The following is a 23,092-nucleotide window of genomic DNA, read 5'->3' as shown; positions in this document are numbered from 1 at the left end:
TACCTGGTTCTGAAGTTTGCTGGATGTGGATGGCCGTCATAGAGAGACAGGAAGTCGTACTCTTCTTCTATGGCGAATGACAGGAACACGAGCTGGATCCTGCTGCCGTGCTCCCCCACGATGACCCAGGTGCAGTTGGCTCCGTTGGGATAGCCGTAAGGGAAACCCGGAGACTCTATACTGCCATTTCGGCCTTTCATGGTCCCACCACAAGTGTAGATAAAACCTGGAGAGAGAGACAGTATCTTTATATAACACCATTCTTTTAACTTGAGAATAAAGAATCAGAGAAAGAAAAAAAAACAAAAAAAAAACACAAAGGGTTCATATTACCCTGTTTTCTCACCTATCAGTACTAGAGCTGGCCCGCTGGCTACAGATAGGCTATAGAGACATTACTTATTTAAAATTTTGTCATATATATATTTTTTTATATTATGCTTGTTCTGGATTCAATGTTTAAGCAAAACTATTATTAAACTGTTATTTTAAAAAAAGAAAAGGTTAAACATCACATATCTCGAAAGAAGAGAAAACATGCAGATGTTGAAATTTTTCAATAAATATTTTGTTTGGCCCACGACTTTTAAATTTTGGCCCTCTGTGAAGTTGAGTTTGATACCCATGAAATAAAATGTTTAAAATGACTTTTGGATAGCAACTGAAAAATCTTTATAAACTCCCATTCTACAATTCTTGACCTGCTGACAGAGGAATACACAACAGTAGCACAACACTTTGATAATTTAGACGAGATCTTGGGCCAGTCTTACATCAGCATTATTCACATAGGTCAGCACTGGTCAGGAAAAACATAATGGGTCATAATTAGATTTAAATATGTATTGTACAGTCCACGGCATCATTTGCATGTGGAGGAGTTAAAAGCAAATACACAAAGGACTTGAGAATGATCCACTGAGTATATTAAGAGCAGTGATTACATGTCTCCTTACAAAACTGCAAAAGCCTTTATAATTGCGTTAGAATGGATATTTTTTGACAAATAACATAACACACGCAAACACAAAATGAAATGTCTGAATGAAGACTGTGCTGTTGGAAAGCTCTGGGAGCAGATGGCGCACAGAATCCATTTAAGTGCAGCTATCCACTTCCTATAGGCATTTCAATTGATTACAGTGGAACGGTGGAAGCGGAGGTTGCAGCTCCATTTGCATAAGATACATGTAGGCAATATGTGAAGGGTTAAGCTTTGCATATGTTAGGCTTGCAGAGGTGCTCCAGATACCATCTCCGCATGCACTCGAAAGACTCATGTCCAGAGCAGTGCCCCAGGAGGCGGCTTGCTCTTTCAGTTTTGGGCATGCAGCACAGAGGGGCTGCAGGGCCTTTCATCTGACAGGAAAGGTGACATCAGGACCTATTCACAGGGCCATTACTAGCACTTTAAAGGTGCATTGTGTAACTTTTCTGGTGGAGAGTCCATCATCTGCTAGTCTCCATGGAGATAGTGTTACTTTGTCTAGAATGTTCTGGTATGGCATTAAACAGATCCATCTTGCATTTACTGAATAACATGGGTTTTGACTTACATTCAAAACTTGCATTTTTACTACAGATCTGACATGTAACTTGGCTCTATGGCGCCACCTGCTGTCTCCGTAGAGATAAATTAAAGTAATGCAATACTGTGGAAGATTCCTGGCAACATCTCCATGGACAGAAGCTGCAACAGATTCACCATCAGAAAAGTTACACAGTGCACCTTTAAACAGCATCAAAATGAGCTATGTGAAATTATAGCCTGCAGTTACAAATACGAATGTGGTTAATGCATTTTTAGGACCATTGAGACTGATTATAAAAAAAATTAAAAAAAAAGATCAGCAATCAGTCGTCATCAGAGTACTCCTGTCACAATAACAGATTCTGAAGCATGACATATTGCTACAAAGATGTACTGATAAGCAATAATATTGTAACTACTTTATGCCACTGACACAAAAACAATGAAGAAGGATTATCCCAGTAAACAAATGATTATATAACTACAGTAAAACTAATAGGCTCGAGCAAGAACAAATAAATAGCAGAATGAAGCAATTACTGGCCACAGAATTAACTTTTTTAGCCCTCTGCTGCTCAGATATTTTTGTTTTACATACAAAATAAGAAATATCCCCATTACTGTAAAGAAAATGTGCATACGATAAAATTGAGCCGCAAAATACACTGTCCAGGCTTTCATATATTGAAGGATAAGTTGACACAGTAATTATGGTTATGGTTATTAATTATGACTATGGCTATGCTACTCACTGCACCCAATACACTGCAAAAGTTGACCTGAGTAGATTCAACTTGACTAGTAAAATGATACCAATGGAACAAGTGTGTTTTCTTCTTGATTCAAGCCACATAAAGTTTTGTTTCTCATTTTAATTGATCATATGTATCATTTATTGTATGTATAACAAGATGTATTTTATTATTTCAAGAATAAAAACTCTGTTCTACTGGTAGTTCATTTTACTTACCAACTGAACTCAAATCAAGATCAAACTCTCTCAATTCAAATCATTTTAACTTAGTTAGATTTGACTGTCAACACACCAACCCAGACCTTTCCTGGAGTATATGAGAGTAGGCCCGTCGAATGAATTTTGGGGGTCCGGGGCAAGAAGTCTCACATTGGCTCCCTCTAATATGAAATAATAGGAAGAGGGTCCAATTCTGGGCCCCTAAAACCCTGGAGCCCGAGACAACATGCCCCTTTGTCCCTCCCAGTCTCCTGCCTTGTATGAGAGTACCTTCACATTTTGGCATCCAAAGTCGCCAACAAACATAATCTCCATCAATCACTAGAATGTGCAGAAAATAAATACTTATCCATGATGCTTTCTTCTTTTTCTTCTTCACTATCACTAACAAAGTACAACACTATAACAGTTGTTTAAATATGGAACCTATTGATAATCAAATGATCATCATTCATATCAAAAACATATTTGAAACGGTCAGCAACTTTCATTATTATCATGATATAATCGTTAATCGCTTACTTTGGCCATGATAATCGTGCCACCAAATTTGTATATCGTCCCCTTGCCTAGTCCAAAGCAGCTTATTTCTTGTATTTTGTGAGGCTCTGATTCAAAGCTGCATGGACGCGCTCCTCACTTGTACACTCCACAGGACCATGAGGCTGCAGAGTCAGCTTACACAGCGTAACCCTGGGAGACAGGGATTTAGCATTATCCCCATCAAGGACGCCATGGCAGACAAGAGAAACGCACCCGCACATATCCTTGTACTGCGCTTTACAAATCGTTTTGGGCCACCGCTTTTGGCTCCTCTCTCTAGAGCCAGGAAAAATAATAGATCGGGAGACAAACTTAAATGTACTTTAAAGGTCCTACATAACGCAAAATCAATTCTTGTGAGTTTTAAGCCATGTTAGAATGTTGTTCACTCATCAAAAACATACCTGGAGTGTTGTTTTGTTGCTTTCACACATGTTTGATAGTTTATTAGTAGCATGTCTACATCATTAAAACTCAAAATGTTCTGTTCTAACAGCTTAATTTTACATTTTGTTTAATCGAAACTGAAAATTCTAGGGCTGAAATTACCCACATGATTCTAGTGAAGGTGTATGGAGTTTAAAAACATAGTGGAGGTGCAGGATTTGAAGTTTTAAGTAGATATATTCTTACAGTGAGTGGGCTTGCTTCTCCACGTGTCTAACCTGTAACTTTGCCGGATGACTTAAGATGCTTGTCTGCTTGTTTAATGCCATACTGTGGAACATTCTATCCTAGGAGGGCAAGCTATAAAGTAAAAGTCAGCCAAGCGTTGATAAAACCAAGCTTTTAAATGCTACGACATAGCCTTTAGTGGCATTATTTCAACCTCACATGTTTAATTCAAAATGGCCGCTTTCCCGTTTAAAGTCCTTGAACTTCGTGGCCTTAATTGCTCTTCTCTGTGCGTGGAGCTAAAATCAGGGTTCATCCTTTAGTCTTTCATGTTGTATAAGCCCTGTTATTCAGTGTGGCAGCCCAGGCTACAGGGACGACAGAGGGGAAACTGCTCCACGCTATTCTAACCAATTATCTGCCATCAACAGAAAACCCGGGCGTGTGTACATGTGTGTGTGCGTGTGTGTACTTCCCGACCTCATTTAACCACATGATTTCAAGGCCTTCAAACAGACAGCCAAAATGACCATTGACAGTTCAAGGCAATTAAAGGGCTTGTATCAGCACCAATCAGAGAACAGTAATGGCTCACACATCTTTAAACAATACATTTGAACCCGTGCAGGCAATTTAACCGCTGATATGTTTACGGCCCTCCAAGGGGCAAATGCAAATATGGTTTATACCTATAGGAGAAAGTAGAAGACTTATTATTAACCAAGCCTACCCTATCATCATAACACTTATTTTCCAATCATACACTTAGAAATAAATAAATGTTTCATCACCAACATTAATTTTAAAGGGAATATTATTTTAACATTTTCTGATCTATGTTATAATGTCATTTCCTTATCAAAAACATTTCTTCAATTGTGTTTCGTTTCAGTCGCACATGTTTAACACACAAAACCTACATATTTATTCTGTCTTCTTCTCGAACAGACTTCTCTCAAACAGAAAACACTCGGCTCCAACGTCTGATATCACGTGGTAATACAGGAAGTGCTTCACTGTGTTTTTAAACTCCATACACCTTCACTAGAATCATTTGGATAATTTCATTCATCGATTTGCCAATTTTTACTGAACTAAATGTAAAAGGTAGCTGTTAACTTGAAAACTACCGCTTCATGACATCACAAGGTGAAACAGAGCTTTTAGAGCTTTGAAGAAAGCAGACAGTAATAATAACGGGCTATGCATACCTGTATGAATGAAACAAAAACTCCAGGTAGGTTTTGGTGAGGTAACAACATTCTAACTTGGCTAAAAGCTCAGACGAGTCAATTTGGCAGATTATAGGAAAACTACATTAAAAATACATGAAAATGTATGGCTAGCACACAGGCTAAATGCTCCACTAAATGCTCCCCATGAACATAGTGCACAGCACAGCAAGAAAAACAAACTATCGAGCTGCCACCATTTTGGCTCCGCGTAGGAAGAAGAAAATATGTGTTTCCAGAGGAATTAGATTTTATGATCATAGTTAGCAGGAATTTATGAGTCAGCGGTTCAAATGAGGACAGTGCATATTCGAGGAAAATGCCATGCCACTATTGCTCTGCTGGATTAATGGATTCACACTGGATTCCAACAAATGCATGTAGACAGAGGAAAGCATAGAACAATTAGCATTTTGATTACATATACATCTAAAGTGAATATGCTGATACAATTACAAAGTAAGATCTACTGCCTTCTCACCATCTAATTTACTCCTATATTTATTCCCATTTCCCATTAACACCTATACCGTGACAATATTATAAAACTAGTTTTCACAGTTTTCCTGTTTTGCATAATGTGTCTAGCCAAACAGCAACAGTTTCTCCTGGTAAAAAAGAATAACAATAGGATCTAATAAATAAGCAGGTCTGTTAGAAAATACCAAGGCTTGCACCAGAGAGAGCAACGAAACCTGTAATTGTGAGACCACATCAGGTCAGATAACAGCTTAAACTTAAACTAAAATTCAAGACAGACCACATTTAAGTTGAGAATGGTCTTAGCAAAGAGTAAAGGTGCACTATGTAACTTCCCTGGTAAGAATCAAGCACCTGGTTGCCTATAGAGAGATTGCTTTACCTGGAATGTACCACAGGACGGCACTAAAATTGCTCATTAAATAATTAAGGGATTTTTTTTTTTTTTATATATATTTTTCATAATAAAACAGTACCTTGAAAGATATGTATTCCATTGTAAGAGGGCTCATCTCTCCAAAAATTGGACCTGTGAATTGGCTTGGTGCTTGCTCCGTGGAAATAGATAAGTTTAATATCATACTGTGAAAAAAAATCCAGGCAAAACAGTAACATCTATATAAGAATATTTTCCAAACTGTATTATTTGTTGTCTGTATTATAAGTAGTCTAGTAAGTAAACAGTTCTGTGTTATTTTTGCGTTATCCAAATATATGTCTTATGGATCTCTTACTTACAATTATATTCTGGTTTACTATCATAACATTTATAGTACATCCCTTGAGTCCGTTGCTTTTGCCTCTTCTCTGATCTTGCACAGGTTAGCAGGACCCTGGAGACTAGTCATTAGCTTATCTTGCACACATAGACAGCCAACTATTAGGACATATAAGGACAATTTGGTGTCACCAATTAACCCATGTCTGAGGCATGTCTGTGGATAGAGCATTAGCCTTTTGTCGTGCTATAGATCGCTTCAAGGCCTGTACTAACCATTCTGTGACAGCAAACTGGTGTTGAATTTATCAGCTAATATGCAAAACATACATGTACACAAATCAACTACAGGCACCTGCTTGTTATTGTTGTGTTATTACTTTCCTCGACACTAAATTGTCACATTATAATTCAGCGCTTTTCCACCTTCAAGGCACTCAAAGCGCTTTACATCAAGGAACCACTCACCCATTCATACATACATTCATCCACCAGAGCGCGCAGACACTGGGGGATGGGTTAAGTGTCTTGCCCAAGGACAAACAGCAGTGTTCATAATGTGGGAGTGGGATTTGAACTGTCAACCTTCGGATCACTGGACAAACACTCAACTGAGCTACTGTCGCCTAGTATGGCATTAACTGTCTCTATCTCTATGCAGACAAATAGGTGATGCCACTAAAGCTTCAATACATATGTAAATACAACAATACAACAACACAAAAGCAACGCAATCTCTATGGAGACAAACAGCAGCAGAAAAGTTGCATAACTCTTTAAATACTTCACTGTCCAGATGTGGGTGGGTCTTCTGGCAATATCAAATTAGAGTGACTACTTTTGTCCCGTCGAAAAGCAAGAGAAAAGTGAAATATCAATCATTATTTTATCTGGACTTAACATATTTGCACAAGTCTTAGTCTAAATGAACTTACTTCATTAAATCAAACAGTTGGGACGGGGCGGCTGAGGGATGGGGGGAGGACAGGGACAGAGATGGAGAGAGCAGAACAAACAGAAAGAAAAGCACAGATTTGCTCTCGTTCATCACTGGGTCAAATGAACGGGTGATTTAAAAGTCATCACTTAGAAACATAGAGGCGGGAGAGCGGGGAGCGTAATTACAATGACTAACCAAGCAAAACTGACAATGTTTCCACACAACATGCCTGCTCACAGACACAAAGACTTGATGCAAATGCAAGATTAGTATAGGAAGCCTGGGTACGCTCTGTAATGGTCCCAAGCTAAAAAAATACAGAGATAATGTAAGCATGTTTTACAAATCAATCATTCATCTATTAATATTATATAACGTTGTATTCTCATATGCTCATTTACATGCACATCAGTATCTCGGTTATAAATGCAGTATCTCGGTTTCTTGACATAGTCTTACAAAAGTGAAAAAATTATATATTTAATAAATACTGTTGGGCAAGTTACTTTTAAATTGTAATGCGTTATTTATTACTTATTACTGTCATTTTAAAGTAATTTGTTACATTACAATATTACTGCATTTAAAATGTAAAACATTACATTACTATTGCATTACTTGCATTACTAATTTACTCTCACCAAAATAACTGCGAAGATGCTGAACTTTTGAGCCGTATATGGACTGAACCAGAACTGAACCAGGACTGAACCAGGACTGAACCAGGTCTAAACCAGGACTAAACCAGGACTAATCTTGGACTAGAACTTGGAAGTGCGTGATCGGGCATCAGCTGCAGTCCTTTCGCCCGCGGTTACCTGACGGTCTACGTGGACACGTCTCCGGCGTTTCACTGCTGCTGATCTTGCGATGATTTTATCGAATTTGCATGAAGGAAAACGAAAAACCCATCACTTCAATCCAGGTTAAAAAAGCACTGTAATGCGCATTAGTGACATTTGTACGGAGTAAAATATTATTATTTTTTCCCTGTAATGCCTTACATTACAGCAAAAAGCAATGCAGTACAGTAATGTGTTACTTTTATAACACGTTACTCCCAACACTGTTAATAAACCAGGAAACAACCATGAGCTCCTTTAGCATAGGACGCTCAGGAGGTTCCTAACCAGTGGACACTGCACAGATCCACGTTTCCAAACACTATTGTACAAATTCTACACTGCAGCAAATTCTTCATTAAAATCTTCTGCATAAATAAACTCAACTTTACAATATATAAACAAAAAACATTATAGAGCCACATCAGCTCATTTGAGATTTTAACATTTTTAATTTGCCACATTTGTTTACATTTTACAGAAAAGAAACTTAAAATTGCATGTCTCATTTGTATAAACTGCACTGATCGCTCATCTAAATTGCTCATCTAAACATATAATGTATAATATGTATGTATAATAAACATATTTTTAAGATATTGCAATTTTTAAATCTATATAAATGCAAGGGTGATTAGAAAAGAATTGCAACAGAATAAAATTAAATTGCAGATACAGTTCACTAATGAGTTGTGCTATTTTTAGAACTGGCCTGCGGGCAACTCATGTAGTCCTCGGGGGCGACGTGTTGCTGACCCCTGATCTAAATACTTTTGGAATGCATTATATCTATGGGTGATCAACACTGACAGAAAATCTCCACAAAGGTTGGCAGTTCGAATCCTGCTCTCAACATAAACATTGGGAGAGCGGTCAGATCTCATGTGTGTGAATGACTGAGCGGTTCATTATTGTAGAGCACTGGAAGGGGGAAAAGCACTAAATAATGTGACCAAAAAACTGTAACATGTAACAAGAATGGAACTTGGATTACTGTGAATTAAACATTAAAATACTCATATTTTCTTTGACACAACATGTTTCGGACATGCACTGTCTTTAAAGAGTCAAACACAGACATGTACACGTGAGCGTCCATGACAGAGAAACCTTTTAGCATCACCTGCAGCTTCCCTCTCTGTTCTTAACCTTTGACCTGCTCCTCCCCCAAAACCTGATTCCTCCGGCAGCCCATCCCAGCCCTGACCTATTATACACCGATGTGAACCCACTGACTCCACGGCATTTCATTCAACAGGCACCTTAATGTAAAATGTATGAGACATTTATGGATCAGGGCTCGACACAACAAGAATATGTCAACTTTAGTGCGGAATTGGTGGAATTTTATATGAAGGCAATGCATGTGAGATGTCCCCTGAGAGAAAGCTATAGAGCCAACAAAAAAGGTCACCTGTGCGGTCATTAATCCAAGATATATAACTCTAAGTAAGTCACTACACGTTTAGGTTCATCTTCATCAGCTCTTATATAACAGGAAGTGAAAAAAAAACAAAACAAAACAGGTCACTTTTAAATCCTACAACAATACAACATTTTAAGGTTGTACAGCATAATCTTTCTCCATATCTCCATGGAGAGGTTAAGTCTTTGTCTGAAATGTTCCAATGTTAGGGATTAAAAGGATTTATCTTGCATTTGACTTAACTGGATCTGCTTGTCTCCATGAAGACAGTGCCATATTGTGGGACATGTCAGGAAATACAATGACATCTCCTTTAAGGTTGTGCAATTAATACAATTTTGATCTCAATTTCGATTTGTGAGTCAGACGATCTCCAAACTCATATAGATTTTTAAAATATAGATATTGTAGAAAAGCTGGAGTATAGTTTATTTTGGATACATTTATGTTTTTCTATGCCTTATTTCATGTTCAAAGTTTATTTTATTCATTTTATGTTTTATACATTGCAAAACTGCTCTAAGGTTCATATTTGTAGCCTATATTTATTTAAGTTTTGCATAAATTATCAATAATAAAGTGCCTTTTTTGAGAGTGAAATGCTGAATAAATGCATCGTGTAACTAAAAAAATAATAATTCGAATAATTGTGATTTCAGTATTGACCAAAATAATCGTGACAATGATTTTTTTTCCATAATCGAGCAGGCCTAATCTCCATGGAGACAAATTGGTGGCTGACATAGGGTCGGGAAGTAGAAAGGGTACCTATTGCAGCCTTATGTCTACTTTGCAAAAACAAAATAAGATTCAGTAGACCCACATCTGGTTCCACAATGAAAAGATTAAATATTTTATATGTGTGGTAAAAGAACATCTATGGAACTATGTACAACACCTGCCTGTAACCATGGAGATGTTGATGCTTTGCCTGGAATGGTCCACAGTGGCATTATCCTCATCTCCAAATGACATCACTTTACATATCAGGTCTCTGGAGAGGTGACCCTGCTCACATTAAGACTACATTAATGTTGGTCTATTTCTGAGCATTAAAAAAAAAAACCACTTGTAACTGAATAAATGCAAAACAGATGAGTTTAATGCCATATTGAAAAACATTCCAGACAAAATTGGCCAGTGGAGGGTTCAATTCCCTTCAGGTGTGACTGTGCAGTTTTACACTAATGATGATAATGAAGAAGTAGAGCTCGGTCTTAAACAGTGTGTGTGTGCATGTGTATTTGCGTGTGTATGTGTACACAGAGCCTCTTTATAAGGATGAGAGGAACTTAAAGACAAAGAAATATGTTTTTTCTACTGAGTATGTTCAATGAACTCTTTGAAATACATAGGGCTGATCTCATTCCTCAAAGCCATATTTCATCTTCACAGCCCGAGATAACGGCTAAACGAGAAGTGCACACTGTACCGGCTAAGCGAAAGAACTGGGTGTAAGCTGAGCAAACTTTCTGAACACTTCAACTCTCTAAATGCTAAGTGCAGCACTTAAATGAAGTTTGTTATCATATAGTTTTGTGTCTGAGATGTGCTTGTTGAACATAACACAGTCAATACATAAAGTACACACATATTACTTGATGAGGGCAACACTAAAAGCTCATAATTTCTTAGGAATCAGTACAGATAAACTCATCTCCCAATCTGAATTAGGGATGGGCATTTACACAAAGCAGTATTTTGATTCAGTCATCTCTGATTGTCAGTGTTGCTCAGATCATTTTAAAGCGCTTTGTGTTGCATTTTGCATGAAAAGCACTCTATAAATAAAGTTTGATTTGATAAATCCAATATAATTAAAAGCAAATGGTTTAGAACAAAGTTCAGATTTTAGGGGAAAAGCTTTGACATTTTATGCTGAATGATTAAGTCTTAATTTATTTATGTTCAAGATATTAAAAGCAAAAGGAAAATTGTGAGTAATAAATAAAATAATTTAAAATAAAAGTTCTGTCCAGTGGAACTGTCAGGCATTAGTTTCTAAAATATCTACTCATATAATTATTACTCATTTGACTACGCTCTGATTAAAACACATTTGGACTTCATTCTAAGATCAGCAGGAACACACGAGTTCACATGTGGGTTTTGAGGGTTCAGACAAAGCACCCCATCATTAACATCACATTTCAGCAGCAGACGTAGAGCCAAACGCTGAAATAAGCCCATTCTTCATCTCAAATGGAACCCCTGGCGCGACCTCAAGGCACGGCTCCTGTCCCAAAGCCCACCTACGCTCGCCTCCACCCACACATCTGCACGCACACACACATACACGGTTTCCATGCTTCTTGCGGGACACTGACTTCCAATTTCCTGAAGACTGATCCTAACCTGAGTCATAGTCACTACTTGCCTAATTTTAAAGGTGCATTGTGTAACTTTTCTGGTAGAGGATCGGTCAAACGCTTTGTTTTTCTTCATGGAAATATCTGAAATGTTTCATAGTATATTATTAAACCTTGCTATCTTCATGGAAACCAAACCAGACCAAGTTACAGGTGAGATCTGTGGAGAGGCAGCGTCGCACAAGATCAGAATGCCTGTTTTTCTAGGTATTTTTGAGCTATAAAACCACCTGTAATTGAATAAATGTAAGGTAGAAGAAACCTTAGAAACCAAAGAAACAAAATGAACTTAACCTGAATCTATTTTAACCTATATCTGAACTTTAAATGTGTTGGTCTAATAATAAGGGAAAGCAGATCTGTATGATGTGAGTCCAGTTTTTGGTCCACACAATGTGCTATAAACTTGTCCAGACCACCACACAGATCTGCGTGGGAGTGCACAATTCTCCAATAGAAAATCTATTTTTCACCCTGCACTGATATAATACCGCTGTAAAAAAAAAAAAAAAAAAGCCTATGTTTTAAATTCTCTTCCATCTCTGCTCCGTGTGTCTTTCTGTTTTTCTGTCTTGCATTTCATCTCCTCTTCCATCTATTCCTTCGTCTGCTCCTCTTTCTCTCTCTCTTTCTCTGTCCCTTGTGACTCTCACCCTCTTCTCACCCCTCCCTCCATCTTCTCTCGCTCTCTCCCTCCTTGCCACCTCCTGTCTCTTTCTCCTACTCTCTTCTGTTCTTCCCTCTCTTTCTGTCTCTCCTCCTCTCTCGGGGGACGGCAGTGATACCAGATTCGCTTAAAGGGCTATTCCTTCTAATCTCACACACTCTCATTTATGATTAAAGAATGGCTTTTCCCCAGCGGACCACACTGACCAATCAGAAGGCAGCAGGACCCACTAACTAACCAATCAGTATTCCAGGCACACAGGCTGCACTTCAGCTCCAAGGCCAAAATGAGGTGTGTGCTATGAGTGTATTTGAACATATATGCTTATTGTGGCCAGTGTGTGCATTCAGCGTTGGTTAGTTTAAATTACAGCCCATGTCTCTTGAAATGATTGTGTCTGTTTTATTTTTCTCCGAGAGATGAAAGAATGAAGGTCATTGAAAAAAATGAATGGAATTTGGTGGCTTCAGAGAGAGCGAGTGAGAGAGAGAGAGAGTGTGAGAGAGAGATAGCAAAATGCAATAGAAAGAGACAAGGGGGAGAGTAAGCATGTTTGAAAAGCCCCATTGCTTCGCGCTGTCAGGAACGCTTGTCAGCCAAGAATTAGACTGCTCCACGCCAGCCGCCACTGACTGACAGTCGGCCCTGCGGTCTAGACTATACCCTGGAGTGGTGCAGTCTAAATAAGGGAAATGCCTGGAGAGAGACAGAGGGAACACACCGGGCCAGAAATCAATTTATAACACTGTCAGTCAGCAGCACGGGGGCAAAGAGGGATGAGATAAAAGGGGGAGGACCAAAGCACAACAAAGGTGAGCAAAAGTGCATAGGACACAGCTGAGGTTAAAACAATGGATGGACCAAAGTTGGAAATCATGATAATTTATCTGTCACCAAGTCCAATTCATTTAAAAGATCTGCACATAATATCTTGGCCAAGGTTCACTGGTGCCCATACGACCTTAGATTGGAGAGAAAAGATCCAGGACAGTAGCCAATTAAGCTGTGCGCTCTAATGAGTGGGGATAGTACTGAAACCAGGTTCCATAACAGCACAGGTGCCAAGTCTTAACGCTCCAGTGGATCAATAAGCTCAGGCAATATAGGTGCTCTTAACGGTGCTCAGGAGTGATGCCTGGGATCCAGAATATACACTTCTCCAATACTTTATGAAGAAAAGTATTGGAGAACAAGGAGAGTGACGCAAGAGCTCCACGAATCACGTAATCTGGCAGAACATTTTGCAAAACTTCGCAGAACGCAGAATGTACGCTCTTGAAATAAACACCAAGAACACAGTGTGATATTTAAAAGAATTCAGGAATTAAAATGCCAAATAATTTTGACAGAATCTGTATATTTGCCAAACATAGTCAATCACATTTTAATTCGTTTTTTTTTTTTTTTTTCCACAGAGATTTGATTTTGGTTCCAGACTCCATCAGTTCTGATTTTTTTTTTACACAGAAAATCAATTGTTCCGTTTCAATTATTTAAACTGTTTTGGATGAATATTTACAGTGACAGGTATTTACAGTGAAACAAAAATTGAAAATGAAGGTGTAATACATCTTCTTTAATACATAAATATATTCTCTGTGAGCATGATTTTTGTACATTCTTCCAAACACTACATATGCCTCTTTTGTTTATGGCTACTAAAAAGAAAACAACTATGATGATCAAGTTGTACTAAAATTAAAGAGCCTGTATTACACTATTTTCTGATCTGTTATAATAATGTTAATCAAAAACATACCTGGAGTTGTGCTTTTATTTCATTCAAAACCCTGTATTGAGTTCTTCTCTCAAACAGAAAACACCTTGTGATGTCATGTGGTAATACAGGAAGTGCTCCACTGTTGCTTTTAAACTCCCTACATCTCACTTAGACTACATTTACACTGAAACGAATCCGTGTATCACCGTATCGGAAATGATTTGTGTCCAGACACGTTGTTTCTGTATCCGCGAGCCTTCCCTATCTACACAGCTTTGAGCATATTTGTTTACGCGTTACAGACACAAAACTTAAAACTGCACGGCTAATTTGCATAAACTGAGTGCTCAAAAAAACAGCTTGCTATTGTGCGCTGATGCGGTTCAGCTTCTTTCGGATTAAAGGACACGACTCAGTGGATTATATGTGTTCTTTCTGTGACAGAGGGGTGTTCTGCTGATGGTGAATCTGTTCTGTGCTTCTGTCATGTTAAACTTTTCAGAGATTATACATCTGCAGGTTGTATGCATAGATGGACATATATTCTAGCCTCTTATTGTTTTGGTACTGAAATACTTTGCGGCACATAGACATACATCAGGGTATCAGCGTTTTTAGGCGTCCACACAGTGCCAGATCAGATCCATACTCAGATGAATTCATGGGAGCTGGCGTCACCAAATTGTTCCGTCTCTGGAGCCATTTTCCATCGGATTAGTGTGGAAGATTTTGATGATTTCTGCCATGGAATTGCCAATTTCTACTGAACTAAAGGTAAAAATGTAGCTGTTAACTTGAAAACTACTGCTTCATGACATCACAAGGATGAAAAGAACATTCTGAGCTTTGGATTTGTAGACAGACTATAATAATATTGTGTGAATGAAACAAAACACAACTCCAGGTATGGTTTTATGAGGTAACAACATTATAACATGTCTCAAAGCTCACAAGAGTAAATTTTGCATAATTTCGGACCTTTACTACCCGCACACTTCACTATTCCTCAGTGGTGTGCAAATATTTCTCAGATATGTGTGTGATTTAGACAGTTTTCTCTTTGCTTGTTTGGAAATGATTAAAACGTATCATTTAGGCGCAAACATACATTCTACTTTTCTTAGGGAAGAGCTGGGTTAAATTGCTGGTCTGGGCACCCAAACAGCACCACATTAAGGGAATAAAAGGGCCTGATATTTGCAGGGTATGTTTTAAATTGCTGGCATTAATGATGGCCGGCTAATGGCAGCCTCAAGGCCCTGTGGTATTGTGCGAGTCCAAGCAGCAAACAGGAGGCGAGGCGGGCAGGAAGCACAGGGAATAAGTGAGCGCTCACATTCACTAATAAATGAGAAAAAATCTGCTTTCCAAGAAACTGGGTCACTGAGGAAAGGCAAGAAAGTGAAGCAGAATGAAAAGGCATTCGGGTCTGACTTGTGAATGCATTTGTGTGCTGCTGTAAGGGGTTTAATACTTTTAGTAGGGCCTATTTTAAACTCCATTTGCATAATAAAAATGTAGGGTATAAATTTGGGAATAATAGCTCAGTGCTGCACAATTGGAATATCTTTACTTCACTTCAACTTTGTAGTGTGCGTAAGGCCGTATTCCAAACAATACAATACAATTTTGTCATTTTTTTTATCACCACAGCAAATCATACACCTCATAATCTTTTCAGTTTTACACCACATGCTTTTCCCAGTGTAACCATGTCTCTATATATAATACACTACTGGTCAAAAGTTTTAGAACACCACACTTTTTCCAGTTTTTTCCAGTTTACTGGTGACCAAAACATGTATTCTAAACTTTTGATTCATGAAAGTTTCCACCTTTGGCAGATATAACAGCTGAACACACTTGTGACTCGTTCTTTTTACAACTAAAATCGAATATTCTTCAAAAAGTTCTTCCCAAGTCTGTTGCAGAAGTTCCCATAAATGTGTGGCACTTGTAGGTTGCTTGACTTTCACTCCTCTGTGCAGTTCATTCCAAACCAGCTCGATGGGGTTTAAGTTTGAAGACTGTGCTGGACCCTCCATGTTTTAAGGCTTATCATCTTGTTCTTTTTTCCTGAGGTAGTTTTGGCAGAGCTTGGCCTTGTGTTTTGTTTTTTTTAATCTTTTTTTTTGTTCAACCTATAGCTAGTCAGTTCTTACCTTTGTACCATTTCAAGCTCTTCATTAGATTTGCACAACTTGCATTGCAATAAATAACTGGAAAAATTAAGGTGTTCTAAAACTTTTGACTGGTAGTGTATAGGGGAGTGCAAAAATATCAAAATATCAATACATCGTATCGTTTAATGTGATGATAGAGTATCGATATTGTGGACTGCTGTGTTACAGAGCTACAGCTTTGTTGTTTGTTCAGAGGAAGGAAACTTGTTTATGTGACACATTTGACATTTTCACAGTTTTAATTAAACTGTTTGTGTTTCATATGAACTTTGTACAAGAAGTGGTTTAACAAAAACTTAGTATCACAGCCGTGTTTTAGCCTTTAATTTTTATTGAACCATATAAAAATCAGTTTGAAATATATTGTATCAAATCAAAAGCTCACTGTATCAAGATATGTATTGTATCGTATCGACAACTTCTGGATGATACTCAGCCCATACCCAGTCGTAGTATATGTATTGCAACTTCACTTCTTTATTTTGTACATTGTTACAGTGGCAACCAATGTTAAGCAGGTGAGCTGATTTGTGCATTTAAAAAAGTACCTCACACATAAAATGACAGTCGCAAGAAGCTGTTAAAGCACCAGTGTTAATTTAGTCACTCTCAACTTTTATGTTGAAGATCAAACTCCCAAACAGGACTATGGCCACTCATATTGATAACAAGCTCTCGAAAATGTGTTGTCTTAATCCATTTTTTCTTTACTTTTCATCTTAAAACTTTTTTGTATGTGTTTGCCGATGTGTGCATTGTGTCACCATGGTAGCTGCTCAACATTTTGCCAAAAGAGACACATTTAGAACACCCCCACTGCAAAGTATCATTTTGTTATGGTGGACCAACTTTACTGGAAATGGTCTTCCACTAGCATTAAAAGACCAGGTGGAGTACTATAGGGCTTTTCCAAACTCCGCTCACATGTTAAAGAGCGCTGTGATTGGCCGTTAGTGTAGAACTAATGGCACAGATAGACGAGCAGACAGACCGCGAGATGAGGCTCACTATTGATCTGTGTCTGCTGAGTGTCATCATCTCCAATCGCACTAATGAGGCCCCATGCACAGTCCTGCGCCCCTATTACACAGGTAAAGGATCATTCACACTTCAGACAGAAAGTTTGGTTTTGCTCAAAGGGCTGCTAGAAAAAGAACAAAGTCTGTTTCGGGAATGAAAACTTTATATTATAGGGCTGGATGAGTATGCAGTTTTATTAATGATATGTGATTTTAATGTCATTCTTACTCTGTAAAACAATGGTCCCCAACCTTTTTTACGCCACGGACCAGTCTTCTATCAGACAATATTTCGCAAACCAAAGGGAGTTGGGGGAGACGGCGCAGTAGGTGGGCCGATGGCATGGTTAAGTCCTGGCTAAATCTCGTTTTAGTCCCGTTTTAGTCCCGTTTTAGACCCATTTTTAGACCCGTTTTTAGACCTGGTTTAGTTCTGGTTTAGTTGTGATTTAGTGGCACAGCCCGCGTGACATACGGAAGGGGAACGATCCGCGCGACGAACAGGTGGTGGGACGGATGAATAAACTTGTCTTACCTTTTCCAAAATAAACCTGGACACGTATTACAAAAATGATCAAGCTTGAACAAAAAAGCCTGATAATAATACAAAAAACAATACAAAACAAGAAAAAAAAAAAGTACAACCACCACAAATAAATAAAAACACAAAGGTTACATAAGATCACAATCAATTAAAATCTGATCTAAACAGAGCAAAAATATGTTTAGTTTTCCAATAATTGTCAAATTTATCAATGTCAAGTCTGAGTTTTTAATACTACTTGTGAATGAAGTAACAATTATATGTGATTCTGGGTTAAACAAAGAGTAAATTTGTGCAGCTACTTCCTTCTCTGACCCACACACATCCACTACAGTACAGCCGTCACCTGACCAGCCAGTCCCTCCTACATTCTGCGATAAGACAAAAAAACAAAAAAAAAAACAGTCTGGAATCGGCCCATAGAGCGTGAAAATCCTCTGTCCAAACATGAGACAATCCAAACACAGCTGCTAATTATATCACGTATCTCTCGAATTCGGAAGACATCTGCTTTCCAAAATTCTTGTAACATTCAGAACAAAATATATCACTTCTTTAACCTGAGATGAGTAATACTTTGATGCTGCATTTGTTCATTGTTTCTCAGTCATTAAAGGTTCTATATTACAAGAAATCGACTTTTGTGTGGTCATGTTATAATGTTATGTTATTGGGTTATTTTTTCAGACCAAGAGTTTGTTTTAATGACAGTTTCGACTGCTCACTCACTCAGAGTGGTCACGTGATGTTGCTGTGACGTGTCTGATCAGCTGATTTTTACAGGTTTTGGCGCTGTTTTCCTATCGGTGGAGGCAGGACGACAGCGCCATCTGCAGTCCGACTTCCTCAGGACAGTATCCCAGGTGTGTGAGAGTAAAAAAGCCCCCTTGTCCCGGTTTACAGCCCTGTCGGCATGTTTCTGTATTTTGATTGCCTCTTTAATCCAGCGACGATGTTTCTTTTCCTCTGTCCCAGTCCATAACGTGGTTCTCTCTTTTACAGTGACCGATTTGAGTTGTTTCTGTTCTGCTTTGTGTTTTGTTGCTCGTGTGCACACCTTCGCTGTTTCCTTCTTGCATTCTGTTCCATGTTTCTTTTTTCGTGTACGTAACGCTCTCCCTGTTTCCCCGATGTGTGTTTTATTTCAGGACATGCAGGGTATTTCGAATATGACATTACATTTATGCTCTGGTTTGATTTTGTCTTTTGGGTTGATGAACATGAAAAGAAACTATGGGTTTGAAAAAAGAACCTAATAACATCAATTATCAGAAGACCACATGAACCTCACTGGACGATGCTGAAGTAACTCTTTATTATTAGTCTGTCTACAAATCCAAAGCTCAAAATGTCCTGCTTCTCTTTGTGATGCCATGAAGCTGTAGTTTAAGTTAACAGCTCCTTTTATGTTTAGTTCAGAGAATGCATGCAACGTTTATGTGTTAAACATGTGTGAATGAAACAAAACTCCAGATATGTTTGTGATGAGGAAACAACATTATAACAGATCAGAAAATAGCATAATATGAGCCCTTTAATGTTGTTTTTTTTCCCTCCTTTTTCACATGTAAGCAGTGATATTTGTTTTTTTTTTTTTTTTTGCATCTTTTTAATCCACCTGAATGGGCTCCAGATCCATTTGTCTTTGCAAAGTTTTGTCAAAGCAGGTCAGGTAAGTGCAGTTGATATAAATAGACAGTTATGGCGGTAAAAGCAGTTCCAATCTGTGTAGGGGCATATTTAATGGCCAAGTGCAATAATCAGAACCTCATATTTAAGTTGACTGACACACTTTACCATAGTAATTTCCATGTAATGTGACATTAAACATATTTTTTCAAAGCTCTACGCGGCAAGTTGTCCATTATAGTAATAATTGCAAAGTACATATTGTAGTGTTGCTATGGTTACAATTATGGTCAAATGTCTTTCATTGTAGCTCGTTTTGTAGGACATGGGAAAAGTAAATGGGGTAGGCTAATGTGGTTTTCAGTAAGCTAGTCATGTGAGATAAGTGCGAGCATCTGTCAGTGCTGTGCAAATTTGGTTTGCAATCAGAATTTAAAACAGAAGGGGGACTTGCAAGTAGTTCCTTTTAACATTTTGAAAATTTACAAGGATCTTCAGAAACACTGCAGCCACGAAAAGAGTGATGTTTTTAATTATAATAGAAAGATTAAAAGCCACACAAAAATAAATGAACAGATATTCAAGTGTCTATATTACTGTAGTTTCTGATCTATGTTATAATAATGTCATTCCCTCAATAAAAACATATTTGGAGTTGTGTTTGTTTCATGCACACACGTTTAACACACAAACCCTGAATATTTGGGCTGAGTTCTTCTCTTAAATGGAAAACACCAAGTGATGTCAGTTGGTAATAAAGGAAGTGATCCACTCCATACACTTTCACTACAATTGTTTGGATGATTTCAGTCCTGGAATTGCCAATTTCTACTGTACTGAAGGTAAAAAGCATTTTGACCTTTGGAGATGTAGACAGACCAGTAAAAAAAGGGTTAATGCTGCCTCACACTACAGGATTTTTCAGTCTTAAAGGATTTTTAAACATGCAACAAAAAGCAAAGACCACAGACACGAGGAGAATCTAATGAGATTTTAAATCTCTGATCGCAAAAACTGCAGCTGGATATGATGCGGACCACAGGGTACACAATTGTGAGCGCACCTCGTGTCTGCTGTTTTCTGTACACAGTAAAATGACTGTGTTCAAAAGATCAGAGCTCTGCACTTCCAGTTTAGTTTTAAGTCAAAACTGTGTTATTATTATTTGTGAAATGTGGTGCAATACTTCAGATACATTACTTTTAATCCACAGAAGGTTGACAATAAAGCACACAGGAAGTAGAGTCAATATCGTTAATCTGCAGCTTCACTTTAACAGACACACATGAGGAAACACTCTCGCCTTTTTACTTTTAAAGAATGCTTCAAACTGGATTCACAGCAGTGTTTGGACTGTGGAGGACAAATTCTATGGATAATACGAATGAAAATGGTGCAGTTTAATTTTACAAGGAGAGGTGAGTAATAAAATAATCACCTCATTATTTTCTCTGTTTCTATTTGTTGCCAAAGTGTTGCTGATGTTTGGTGGTTATGACCTGACAGAGCAGCTCAGAGTCACACTGACATCACACACGAGGAGCGCAGCGGCTTCATAATCGTACACAAAGACACAAAGTCAGATCATGCCAAAATCGCAGCGTAAATCGAAGATTCTCTTGTAGAGTGTGGCAGCTTTTACTCCAACATGTGTGAATGAAACAAAAGACAACTCCAGGTTTATTTTGGATGAGGTACATAACATGGCATAAAGCGCAGAATCCATTTGGTGTAACACAGGACCTTTAAATCATCAAGTCAACGTTTCAGCTCAGCGGCCATATTCAGACATGGTATAACATGTTTTAATTGTATTATCCGTCTCCCTTCTGCTTTAATCCAAACGAACAGGATTCACTTTTATCAGCAAAGCCATTCTTGTCCTGGTTCCTCTGACATCCAGCTGCTATGACACACACAGCAGCTCTGCAGGATGAGCCCGCTAAGTGCCCAATTACAGAAATCCTCTCACTAGTCAAATTCTAGTCTACCACTACAAACAGCCCCAAACCACACACACACAACCACACACAACCACACAACCACAGACACACACAACCACACAACCACAGACACACACACTTGGCAAATGTCTTTACCCCAATTAAACCACATTCCACCATCATTACTGTGGAGTACGTAATCTGAAGTATATCTTTTCCTGCAGTACATTTGTAGTTTTTTTATACATATATTTATTGCACATTCAAATAGTACATGGTTTGTATTTGTATTCACATGTTCCTTTCTCTTAATAACAAATTATCCATGATTGGAAAAAAGCAGTGAGATGGAGAATATACGTATACGGATACATTTTCTTTGTCCTGACATAAAGACACGTTCAATAGCAGAATTGTGTGAATGATTCCTAGTGGAAATTGATATTCATTCATTCTTTCAATTGAACTTTCTTTCAGTTGAGATATGACAAGGGTTTAGTTTCAGAGTAGGTAAAAAAAATGTGAGATGTGTGATGTCAGTCTATAGTATTTTCTTTTCATAGACTTATACAAACTCTGTTGATCCAGAAGGAAAATAGGCTCTATTCACGCTTACCAGAAGATGTTTGGAAACATGCGGATGACGACTTCCAGTGTAATTACCGACAATGGGCATGTGATAAATCCATGGATTTCAGCAGCAACAGTCTTCAACCTGCCAAAGCTTTCCATGGGGGACGTGACTCTAATCACATTTTCGATGTCACTTACAGACAGTTGGGTGTAACTGTGGATCTGCCGGACATAATGACATCCTTTTTTTTAAATTAAGTTAGACAAATTATAATAAACAAATGAATAAGCAATTTAGGAAAGAAAAAAAGGAAAGAATACGATGACATCTAGATGAAGAAAACAGGGCCATTTTCTCAGTTTTCCAAGACTCACTACTGCCAACAAAGGCCGCCGAGCCCTCCGGAAGTCATCATATTTCCAAACGTCTTCTGGTTTTGTGATGTAAATGTGAATAAAGCCCATTACTTGGACACAGATCAATCCGTAAAAAAATGTTAAATGTTAATAGTAAATTTAAAATAAGTACCAAAAAAAAAAAGAAGCAAAATAGCAAAAGACACATGTCAAATAAGGCATAATTATATAAATGTATACGTCCAAGTAAAAATAAAAAAGAAGAGAAGTAATAAAAATACCTCATCTGTATACAAGAGGTCATAAAGACACAACTCTTCATGTTAAATTGTTCGTCTTGAAAAATCAAGGTTACATAGCAACACCATTTCACAAGTGGATGATACTGTGTCCTTAACTAATTCTTCATATTTTATGCAGACATTTCCCCACATTATACACTCCAGCATTAGTGAGTCAAATCGTTATTTAAAAAAAGAAAAAAAAAAAGCTAATAGCGGTATAATTTTCATGGCGCTTTTATGACTGAAACCAGTCAGGCTGCTAAAGCACGCTTTAATTCTGGTGATTGATGCATCAAAATAATGTGTTTCTGCGTTCACTATAATCTCAAGACATTTAGACGGAATTAGAGATATTACACCAATGTTCTGAATGTTAAATACCATCTTGCTAATCACAGATGAACACAAGACAAAAACGACTATTTTCTTGATTTAGCCTTTTGGTTGTTACCTCTGCCGCCACTCCAGTGTTAGTATTTTCACATTTTCATTAAGTTACATTAT

The 23,092-nt window shown here is 37.9% G+C and overlaps 1 protein-coding gene across 1 annotated transcript in view; it reads right to left on the bottom strand.

The window, feature by feature from the left end:
• The window catches only part of csmd3b (CUB and Sushi multiple domains 3b), a 554,961-nt gene that overhangs the window by 430,644 nt on the left and 101,225 nt on the right, over positions 1 to 23,092 (bottom strand). Inside the window, exon 2 of the mRNA XM_055157096.1 lies at positions 4 to 226. Within this exon, the coding sequence (XP_055013071.1) occupies positions 4 to 226 (223 nt within the window). The remainder of the gene's footprint in view (positions 1 to 3; positions 227 to 23,092) is intronic.

The sequence above is a fragment of the Boleophthalmus pectinirostris genome, unplaced genomic scaffold (genome assembly GCF_026225935.1).
Source record: "Boleophthalmus pectinirostris isolate CB_2022bp ecotype Guang Dong unplaced genomic scaffold, ASM2622593v1 HiC_scaffold_21, whole genome shotgun sequence".
NCBI classification, from domain to species: domain Eukaryota; kingdom Metazoa; phylum Chordata; class Actinopteri; order Gobiiformes; family Gobiidae; genus Boleophthalmus; species Boleophthalmus pectinirostris.
The sequence above is the reverse complement of the archived record's forward strand: the minus strand, read 5'-3'. Positions and strand labels throughout refer to the sequence as shown.